The sequence below is a fragment of the Haliotis asinina genome, chromosome 11 (genome assembly GCF_037392515.1).
Source record: "Haliotis asinina isolate JCU_RB_2024 chromosome 11, JCU_Hal_asi_v2, whole genome shotgun sequence".
Taxonomy (NCBI): domain Eukaryota; kingdom Metazoa; phylum Mollusca; class Gastropoda; order Lepetellida; family Haliotidae; genus Haliotis; species Haliotis asinina.
Genome location: NC_090290.1, coordinates 51,289,126 through 51,301,143, shown reverse-complemented (window position 1 = coordinate 51,301,143; position 12,018 = coordinate 51,289,126). Strand labels below are relative to the sequence as shown.

Sequence of the window (12,018 nt, the reverse complement as noted above, 5' to 3'; positions counted from 1 at the left end):
ATAATCACCAGTATTTCGCTGCATCAAGATCACCACTAATTCGCCACATCGTAATCACCACTAATTCGCCACATCATAATCACCACTATTTTGATACATCATAATCATCAATAAATCGCCACATCATAATCACAACTAATTTGCCACATCATACTCGCCACTAATTCGTCACATCATAATCATCAATAAATCGCCACATTATAATCATCACTAATTCGCCACATCATAATCACCAATAATTCCTCACATCATAATCATCAATAATTCGCCACATTATAATCACCACTAATTCGCCACATTATAATCACCACTAATTCGCCACATCATAATCATCAATAATTCGCCACATCATAATCAGAACTAATTCGTCACATCATAATCATCAATAAATCGCCACATTATAATCATCAATAATTGCCCACATCATAATCATCAATAAATCGCCACATCATAACCTCCACTAATTTGCTACATCATGATCACCACTAATTCGCTACATCGTAATCATCATAAATCGCCAGGTCATAATCACCACTAATTCGTCACATCATAATCATCAATAAATTGCCACATCATAATCACCACTAATTCGCCACATCATGATCACCACTAATTCGCCACATCATAATCACCAGTAATTCACCAGTAATTCGCTACATCATAATCATCACTAAGTTGATTCATCATAATCACCACTAATTCTGTTCATCATTATCACCACTAAAGTGCTACATCGTAAACACAACTAGTTTGCTGCATCAAAATCACCACTAATTCGCTTCATCATAAGCATCGATAATTCACCAGTAATTCGGTACACCATACTTAACAATTATTCGTTACATCATAATCATCGATAATTTACTACATCATAATCACATCCAGGTCGTTACGTCATAATTACCAACAACTCATTCGCTAAATCATAATCACCACTAATTCACCAAAAATTTCCTACATCATAATGACCAACAATTCGCTAAATCACAATCAACTATAATTCGCTACATGATAATCACCACTGATTCACAAGTTCAAAATACCAAAAAGATTAGATAATGCTTCTTTGTATTGTAAAGACTAGCATGTTCAAATTAACATCGACAAAACAAAAGTTATTGCCTTTAGAAAAGCAAGAGGTCTTAAAAAGTATGAACGGTTCTCTTTAAATTAAGTTGGTGTAGAGATTGCTTCTACTTAAAAATATTTATGTATCTATTTTTCAAGCTCTGGTTCTTTATAATACACTCAAAAACACTTAAGTACACAAGCATGGAAGGCTCTTCCGTGTGTTAAATTGTCATTGGAAATATTTCATAATCGTGCCTTATCATAAACTCTACATATATTTCATGTTATAATTTTACCTATCATGTTATAAGGTTGTGAAGTCTGGGATTCTCATCCCTCACCAAATATAATTAATATTTATGATAAATTTTGTAAGTGAGTTTTACATTTATCAAGGAACACTCTCAATGTTGTTGGAAGGGGTGAATTTGGAAGTTACTTTGTAAAAGTTCACCAGTTTATAAAAATCCTAAAATATTGGTTCAGACATTTGTTTCAAGAGGAAAATGTAGTATTAAAACACGTTTTAATTATCAACTCAAATTGGCTTCTAAAGGTATCAACTGTTGGGCTCTTGATGTAAAGTATTTATTATTTACACATGGATTTGGGGTTATCAGGTGGTTGACAATTTTTTTAAATACAGGAATAGGTAAGTCTTGTGAAAGTATGTTCTAAGCTAAAGTTGCATAAAACTATAAAGTCGAGGGTTAACTCTGAACAGTATCTGGCGCTGGTTAAGGTTAATGGTTTTCGTTTTGTCTTGAGTAAATTTTGTTGTTCAGACCACCCATTAATGTAGGTATATGGGAGAAGAGTAAACATGAAACACCACGATCGATTCTGCCCTCTGTGTATTATACCTACCACGAAGTCAGAGTACTGCTTCTGTGCATTTTACTGTGATCTGAGAAACAGCCTTCGCCCACAACACTGCATAAACAACCCATGTGAAATTAACTTTATTAACCCATTATTGTCTTGCAATTCTACAACTGTCAATAACCTTGCTGAGTTTATATTTCTTGGATTGAAAAAGAGCGAAGTTTTTTTTATTTAGAGTATAAGATTAAGTGAGACATTGTACCTGTTAACATTCAGCTTCTATTATGTATTATTGATCATATTGTCACCTATCATGTAATTGTATAATGGGTCGGTGGCCGCTGTACGGAAATAAACTTACTCAAGAGTAATTCGCTACATCATAATCACTAGTAATTTGCAACATCATAACACCGCAATTCCCCTATGCAAGCACTCCTTAACCATGCGATGATCTCGCTTTCCTGTATCACCACTAGCTCCTACATATCCATGTCTCAGTAGTACTTACTCATCCGCATGCGTGATGGAACGGTCAAACCTTGGCTCTGTGGCCGTGCAATTCCAGTATTCAACAATGCCCCTTCCTTCCCTCTGTTCACAAGGGTAGTTCTCCTCATTGGTCGTGTACCGGGTGCCATTGTCTGTGAACAGTAAGTGCCAATCAGTGTATCACCGAGAGTTGTTTTATAGTCAGCAATTGCATCACTCGGAGTCAGCCAGCAGCTGACAGCAAGAGCCATACCTTTGATAAGACGCAGCCAGTTTGGGCCCAGATGCATCCTACTTTAAAATCACACCTCTTCATTCTGTTATTGTTACTGTGTCAAATTGATATATAGATATTTCCAACGTAGATCATTTCTACCATGAGGTCATGACACATTGTACGCGAATTCTTGAAGCAATCAGTGATTACCCAAATATTTCGAGAACGATCAAGGGCCTATATCTGAGATGGGTAGAAATAGCTTTTATTCTGCATTTAAAAGTAACAGTAAATTTGTATTGCACTTTTCCATGCTCAGTATTATGCGCTAAGCATGTACAGACACCGAAATATTTGAACAGTGTCAGTGATACACAATTAAACACCCCCAACGACAAGCGATATGGGCATGTTTCGTATTTTGTTCCGTATACACCGACTGCGGTCCGTTTAATCTCAGCCGTGGCGTATTGTCTAGTTAAACCTTGGTTTTGAGCTACTTCGGTAACAACTATCTCACTGGCTCTTTGCAATTATACCCACGCCTACTAGCCAAACATATCTGTCTGTCTCAAATGGATGTAATCGTTCAGAAGAGAGAACCAACATTTGTTTACTCTGTTAATGAAAATAATGACAGTTTTGTCGGAAACAGGGTGACAAATACACCATTAAACGTTTGAACGAGTCGGGAAAGACTTAATAGTTTAAAGTATTTTCACAAATTTTAGAACTCAATAATTCTTGAAAATACAGTTCTGGTAAAAGTTGCCAATCCGCCCTACCTCGACATTGATAAATTGGTCAATCCTTCTAACATGGTAGATTGAGTTTCTGCTATAAGGCAGTTTGTGAGAGAATGATGTCATCGAGTGTATTATCCCAATTATCGTCAACTATTTGTGACAGAGCAATGTCGTCTATAATATTATACTTCTCATATCTAGATACATCGGCAGTCTGAAACAGAATGATTTTACATTGAAAACTCCCGCGCAGATTTCGAAATTTGAACGCAGAGTCCATGGTAGAAAAGCAGTGACGTCATCCCCTCACTCGAGCATTGACCAAATACATCACGGCATGGTCGCTGGTGATTGGTCGATTAGAAAGAGATTACTACGTCAAAGTACATTCTAAAGTCTTTTGGCAGGAAGTGTTGTGACGCCATACACATATCCCTTGTCTTATGGCGTCCCACAAGGGTCGGTGTTGGGCCCACTGCTCTTCACAATGTACATCATTTCTCTTGGTGATATTTTCACAAATTACAGAATACCTTTCCATGGATATGCTGTCGACACACAAAAACATATTGCTATCAGACCAAACCGCATTACCACGGAACTTGATAGGCTAGAAAAATACATAGACAAAGTTTGCAACTAGATGGAATGAACTTTCTTAAACTGAATGAGGAGAAAGCTGAAGTCCTTCTTGTTCTCATCAACAATTACAGAAGATACCTGATTCTAAAACCATATGCAGAATTGGAGATACACGAGTAACGTCATGCAAACAAGTACAGAATCTGGGCGTTGTTCCTGACTCAAGTATAACAATGAAGGATACAGTAGCAGGAGTTTGTTAAAAACAGGTCATTTCCACCTCCATCAGATTGAGAAACTCCGCAGATACCTTTCTTAAGAGTCAACTAAAATGCTAGCTCAATCGCTTATCATCTCAAGACTACATGACTCTAATTCCCCGTTATGGCATATCCTCAACACTTCTTCATAAACTTCATCTCCTGCAAAATATAGCTGCCAGAATCATTAGCAGGACCCCTGAGCATCAACATATCTCAGTCCTCAAACACCTTCATTCCCTACCAGTTTCCAGCAGAATACAGTTACAAATTCTATTCCACACGTTCCAGTGCCCGAGGACAGACTCTGCTCCTTCTTATCTCAAAAACCTTGTCCACCCTCACACACCAATGTTAAATGTCAAAGCGTCAGTGTGAACAGTCGACCTGAATCTGAAACCTTTCAGCTATACAAAATTATTAGATTAGAGTAGTTAGATCACTAAATGCTGACGGGCATCCTACCTCTGTCCAGCTTCGTGTGTTTCACCTTTGCAGAGGCGCTGGTCACACCGAACGTCGAGCTGCGCACATAGGGAGGATTGGGGTACTCTATATCTGGATCAAACTCGGCAGCGCCCTCTATCTGTAGATAATTAAATCCCTTTTGGTTGGACCAAATGACGTGCTCTGTGTCTGTATCCGGGTTGGACGAGTCCGCGATGAATGCATACATGACCATTCCGGACGTGTTCCTTCTCTCCAGAAGAGCACGACATTGCCATATTTTAGGCCTCTGGTCCTTCACTGGCAGATGAAAATGGCGTTAGTATTTTGGAAGTATTTGAGAGGAAATGTATACTCTTCTATTCTGACACTCCACCCTAGTGAACATTTGATATAGTGGAAGTTTGGAGGAAATGTATACTCTTCTATTCTGACACTCCACCCTAGTGAACATTTGATATAGTGGAAGTTTGGAGGAAATCTCAACAGCCGTGCGAATAATCGAACACCGACATTGACGTGTACATTATGAATAACTGTTGGTCTTACTTACATGTCAAACATGTCTGTTGTGTGAATCCCGACTGACAAGTACAGCTTCCAGCGCAGGTGCCCGGGAAACACGGAGATAGGTGAGAGCAAGGTTCAACTGTAAACAGACAGGACACAATCAGTAGTTTAGTTTTATAGACTTCTGATACACTACTACACAGGTAACCCGTGTGTTTAAAATAAGGACAGTAGGGGACGCAGTATTCGTTCAAGTAGATGTGGTCGTCACGGTACTGTTTGCAAAAAAAATAGTTTTATCTTTGGAACAATACCTGACAATCCAACTTTTCCGTTATGTCAAACAGAAGACTATTCTGGTAGCTCCACATATACTCCATATTTCAACTGAAGGTTTTAATCAAACCCGATCTTATGTACCTTCCAAACAGTAGCGTGCCAGTCTTGCTCAGGCAACACTCACATCGAAGGTCTGGACATAATAAGGGTCGAATACAATGCCATGGTTTGGATTTGACACTCTTTTCTACGAGTGGACACGTGACTTTGCATGCGTTTGTGACTCTTGTTGGAAAAGGTAAACACACAATTCAACAGCGTTTTAGGAACATATGGTTTTTAATTACACGGATTCGCAAAATTCGCTTTGCGTCTAGTGGATATTTCTTATGACTGCGGTAATGTTTTCTTTGATTTGCATTCTAGAAGTTGGGTAGATGAAGGATGAGGACTATTTTTATGGATATACAACTTCTTTATTCTGCATGGGACTCGTTTCGACATAGATTCTAAGGTCGTTGTCAAGCAAGTGATTCATGAGAAGTAATTTTGGGTGACAGATATACACACATGCACACGCACACGCACACGAACACACAATGAATGAGGGATGAGACGAAAATGATTTGCTCATATAATGGAAGAGGTTGAAAACACAGGGTAGACAGCTTCAAGTAGTTTGCGGGTTTGAAATCAGTCTTGTTCGGCTTCGTGGTGTGGTTTGGATTGCCTTTAACGTGGTCACATATGAAGGATTTAGAGTCTTTGTTTCTCACAGAGGCCTGTGGTACGTTGGCGACTGGTACTGATTAACCTCTTAACCTCATCTATTGTACAAACATCTCGTTGCCAAGCAAGTGATACATGAGAAGTAATTTTTTGCGATATATGCATCACCCAAAATTACTTGCTTGACAACGACATTTGAATCTATGTCGAAACGCCGCCTATACAGAATAAAGAAGTTGTATATCCATAAAATAGACCTACGGTAATGTCTTAAATCTCTTTATTTGCAGTTACAGAAAGTACTTTCTTACTTGAAATCGGAACTGAGAGCACAAAATTCTCAGGAAAGGTGTTCACACACTATGTGTTATACGGGATATTTGTTTTTTAATCTCCTATGGCGGCACATCATTATTCTACTATGTAATTTATATCAATAGGTTTAGCACCCTAACAATAGCAATACTTACCTCCATTGCAAAAAGAGCCTACGTAACCACTTTTGCAGGAACACCTGCCAGGGGCAATGCACGTTCCTCCACCACACTTGGGATTGCAGACAGCTGAAGGGCAAGAAACAGTAAAAGCTGTCAAAGTTTAGAGCCCAATGAATAGACAACTGAAATAGATAGTAACATATGGTCATACTACGACCTGAACGCTGTCTAGTAGAGGACTCTCGTGTCAAAAGAGATAACTTTCAGACACTCTCTGAAAGTGGCGGAAATTCCAACACACTCATTAAAGATAGTACGTTCAGCATCCTATCAGAGCCATCCGTCACCAACATATAGAACACGCGTTTAGCAATAGCATATGAGAGCAATCTGCCACACACAAGGCAACAGGTTTTCAACTAATGGCTTATCAGAACAATCGCATTAAGCAACAAGTTTTCAACCAATGGCTCGTCATAACAATCTGTCACAGGTTAGGCAACATGCATGTAACCAGAACAATCTGTCAACCAATTAGGCAACAAGCTTTCAACCAATGGCTTATCAGACGAATAATTGTGTTAATGGTAAATGCAAGACAAAAGAACAAAGAAGCCATATTTTGAACTTAAGGCAACAATAACCACGTATTTATCCTGCATCCCCCGTAAAATAAGAGTTACGTTGCTACCAGTATTTTGGTCTTATAACATGTGCGAAGGTACTTTGTCACGCGGACAGAGGACACCACACATTTTAATAATACGACCTCATACCCGCCAGTGAACCCATGTTGATAACAGTCACTGCCCTGGAAGCCTGCCCACTGCCACTCATACCCCCACCCCTTAGTGAATCTTCGTTGATAACAGTCACTGTCCCTAAAACCTGCCTACCCCCTCCACTCCCACCTCCTGCCCACTAGTGAACCTACGTTGATTACAGCCACTGCCCCGGATGCTTATCCCTTCCACCTCTACCTCCTACCCGTTGGTGAATCTAGGTTGATAACAGCCACTACAACGGATGCTTATCCCCTCCACTTCTCTGTGTTGGTACTAAGTTACAACCACTGCCCCGACAGCCAGCCCCCTCCACACTCAACAAGTCCCACCTACCCGTTATTGAACCTACGTTGATCATATCCATTTTCCAGGAGGCCCCCTCCCACCTCCATTACCACCTCCTACCCGCTAGTGACTCCTATAACTCTATCCCCTCCACTCCCGCCTTGTCAGAGAACTGAGAAGGAGTTAAATAAAAACATAACAAAACCATGTGCGGCCACAACCCACAGGGGCAGAATATAAATTGTATGTTTGACGTTGTGGGTGGTGCGCTGTTTTTCTCCCATAGGGTTGTGGTCGACTGCGCCCAACCTGACAGCCCTGCGTTTTTTTTCTTTCGAACGGTAGACTTCGAACCTCAGTGGACAGAGTTGCACAGGTCTGCACCTTCATCGCACCCAACTTTCCAGACGAATACGTGTTGTGGCTTTCACGTCGAAAGAAAGCCTCCTAAAATCCAAAGTCGATGCACCCGGTGAGTTTTAAACACCCTGACCATGATAAAAAAGTTCATTGGACGTTGAAACAATTTCAGAACACACCATCCATTATTGAATGGCTCGTCTAAGCTGGGTTCTGTCTATACTAAGACAAATCAGTCACTTCACTTCCACCTTCAAAAATGTGGGAAGGCTTTCACATCGAATAAAGGTCTCATAACATACAAACAATGCTGAAGTGAATTTAGATCACATTGATGATGATATATGCGTTGATGAACGCTGAAAACCTGTGTAGAAACCACAATCGACTATTTTAAAGTCTGGTTGCATAAACTCGCAAAACGTATGAGTTATAAATAGCTAAATATATAGGTACTGGTACAGCCGGTTCGCTGCTGTAGACGGTAAGTGCAGGGCGTTGGATGGGGAGTTGTGAGATTAGCATCACCATGTAGATTGTCTTTTTTTGTATTAGGTTGACATCTACGAAATAATTAAAGGTGAATCTTTTAGGAGATCTTTCTTCTTGGCCAGGAAGGTTCCAGTGATATGTTGTCGGTCCTGTTCCATGAGCTTTTCTTTTCGTCTTCGTCGAGGTAGGTAGTTTTCCGAGTTTTAGTTTGAATCCCTTCCTCTATGCGGTGGTACTTGGCGAATTCGGATCAAATCAGACGGAACACGTGATCGTCGATCGTGTTCAGCTTGGCTTTGGCTAGCACCCTTTTCCGTTTTAAGGCTTTCCACAGGGGCCAACGCCTGCCACGCCTAATCCCATGCTGGTGGCCACGAGGGCGGTGTTGACCGCGTCAAACACATTCGTCGTCCTACGTGTTCGGCTTCGGGTTGTACATGGCTCTGAGCGACATGCAACTGAGGATTCATAAAGTATGGAATACTGTAAGGAACATTCACGCGAAAGTGGTGGGCTACAATAACGAAATTGTCATTTTGATGAAAAGTTGGAGATCAACTCCATTACACATGGTGGTCGAAAATCAAGAACACAGCGACTGTAACACAGCGACGTACACTAGACTGGTCACGGCAGTGACGACCAGCCATAGGTTTTGGCCGAGCCATGTGACCATTTTTGACAGGGGGCCCACCGAAAATCAACATGACTGTCAAGTATCTCGGTCTTGCCTACATGACACTACGAGAGTACCAAGTACGCACTGTGGTTGTACATGCAATCCACGGACGATAATCGGTAACCGTTGCATGGCAGTGAGTATCGTATTGATAATGCCAGTGAGGGGATCACCATTCAGATAACCAAGAAGCCTCAAACCAGCGGTAAATTAGACCTATATTTGGATGTGATCAGGGATGTGTAGTTGGACATAGACAATGGAAGATTTGTGCAAGGCATCTATTAATGATATCAAGCTGCCTCGCGATCCGCATTGCACCATAGTGTGTGGTCACACAGATTGCAGGAAGACTGTGTTTATCTTGGACATGTTGTATAGGTGTTATCAGAATGTATTTGATCTCATCGCCACTCTCTGCTCCACGATATGCGTCAGCCAGAGAGAGAGAGAGAGAGAGAGAGAGAGAGAGAGAGAGAGAGAGAGAGAGAGAGAGAGCATGGGTGATGAACGACAGAGGTGTATAACATCGAGTGCGTTTACAAGACTGGTTGCAAGCCCTTCGTGAGAAGCTCGAGGCAGTGCCAACAAGGAAACTATCGAAAAAAGAAAAATGTTATCGTATTGAGTGTTTTCAGGATGTCACATGAATCACAGAGTTTGGGTCCTCATGCAAAAATTCAACTTGGTCCTGAATGACCTCAGGGAACAAATGTGTTTCGTACCCACAAATCGCACCTGGGGAACTATCTGTTAGACAGGCGGATGACCGTTCAGTCTGACATCGACGTCAGTGATGTTAAACCTTCTGATGAGGACTGAATAGGAGTTGGCACGATGTAAAAACACAGCAAATGTCCATCAAAATGTTGCTCCAAAAACCTCAGTGAAATGGAAGCACTGAGTACATCAAACCTTATCTCAGAGGCAAGGTGGAAGTCATTACCCAATCCGACTCTATCCCTTCGACCATCAATACCTTGTTACAAAAAGTACAAGTATCGTCAGAAAAATATACCCACATGGGCTCTAGATGGGTGCTGAACACCATAACACTGTTTTTCTCCATATGGCGAATTACCAACCACTCAAAGGTGGCTTCCCGTCTCTAAGCATTTCAGAGATAAACATGCCATCATTAACCTCAAAACCAAAGGGGATGATGTTAATAATTATTGCGCGGTGGTGGCAGTCATAGCTGCCTCTGTCAAGCCAATAGGGAATGTGTGCAAACGTTCCAGCTACAATATGATGGGGACCTCTGGGTTTGACTTCATGGGTATAGAACCACTCACACCCATCTACTACTGGATGAGATGTTACGAGAGTGTATTTTCTGTAAATTGTATTATTGATTAAGTGACAATTATTATTTGGGTCACAATGTTTAACGTTTTGAGTGATAGTTATAATGGGTCACATATCATAAATGTTCCGTGCTATTAGTATTTTAGCGGTAGGCCTTAAAGGGGGCACTTGAGAGTTACCTTACTTTGGTTCGTTTGACTTGTCGATCACGAAACATGGTGATGGTTCTATGCTTCGATGGAATATTCAGGAATCAGTGACTGAATATACATAAAATGCTGGTTATTGCGGAGGGACACCCACAGATTAACACCAAGACTTCGGTCAGAGTAAATTTATTTCTGATCAAAAAGGCGACCAGTATCACTACATGGTGATCATAACTTTCAGCCGACTGTTGTATGATCAATCAATGTATAGAGCAAAAAAACCCATTTCTGCGGACGGTGCCGGAACGTTTCACGTGCGCCAATCTGCTGAAATGCTGGAGCCATACGTCATCCACGCTGACTTTGAAGCACTCATCAAAAGGGTCAACCACATCGTGCAGCCCGACATGACAAAGCAGGAACACAAAGCTTGCCATTACGTGACTCAAACATTTCTCATGTCCTTACAACGCAAAGATAGAAACATCAGAGAAGCTTTGTTGGATCCTGCCCCAATGGATATGACGTCGGAGGATAAACTCTCTCACAAGGAGGCTCAGCTACATGTCGTGAGAGATCATTGCCACATCGCATCATACAAAGGTGCCGCCCATAACGCATGCAACCTTAGGCTTAAACTCGATCCCTATCGCCGAACCGTCCCAATCCCGTGGTGCATATTTTGAGAGGATACGATGCTCGCCTGATTATGCATGCTATCTCGAACATCGAGGGCAAGTGAAAATGCCCACCCATCAACATGGAGAAATGCATTTCCTTTTTGCTCCAAGGTCTGAGATTCATCGAGCATCCTGTCGTTGCTCAACCGTTTTGTCAACCCTATGATACCATCGTGATCGTCGAGCGATACACTGACGTGCTTCGTAAGACAACATGGAGGCTTGGTCCAAGTTCGAGGAGACATGATTACCCCCTATCGACCACTTTTACAGTGACTTAACCGACTCCACCATTTCCCAGGATGATTACGATGAGAGCTGCTGTAAACCAATTTCTTCTTGTTGAACATACGCACCGAGGACGTGTACGAGGACATGGCAAACGTCACCTGTACGACACCAGCGATTACCTGCAAGACCATGCCCTACACACCAAGCCCTACAAAGCACCAATAAAAAGGTCTTCAGCAAGATGAAGGACGGATGCGCTGGGACACCCAGAATACGTCGGGTTAGGACCCAAAATGTATTCCATTAAGAAAGCCAATCATACACCGTCTTTAAACAGGCACTCCTCGAACACCCCATGAACGCGCTGAGAAGTGACAAACACAACATCTACGGCATCACTATCAACAAGACATCGTTGTCGCACTTGGATTCCAAATAATGGACTTCGAATGAC

At 41.5% G+C, this 12,018-nt stretch overlaps 1 protein-coding gene across 1 annotated transcript in view; it reads right to left on the bottom strand.

Annotated features, from left to right (window-relative positions):
* Positions 1-12,018, bottom strand: part of LOC137255804 (ephrin type-A receptor 5-like) — a 42,967-nt gene that overhangs the window by 27,791 nt on the left and 3,158 nt on the right. Inside the window, exons 3-6 of the mRNA XM_067793345.1 lie at positions 6,629-6,721; positions 5,194-5,289; positions 4,659-4,940; positions 2,408-2,540 (exon numbers count right to left, since the gene is read on the bottom strand). Of these exons, the coding sequence (XP_067649446.1) occupies positions 2,408-2,540; positions 4,659-4,875 (350 nt within the window). The 5' untranslated portion in view covers positions 4,876-4,940; positions 5,194-5,289; positions 6,629-6,721. The remainder of the gene's footprint in view (positions 1-2,407; positions 2,541-4,658; positions 4,941-5,193; positions 5,290-6,628; positions 6,722-12,018) is intronic.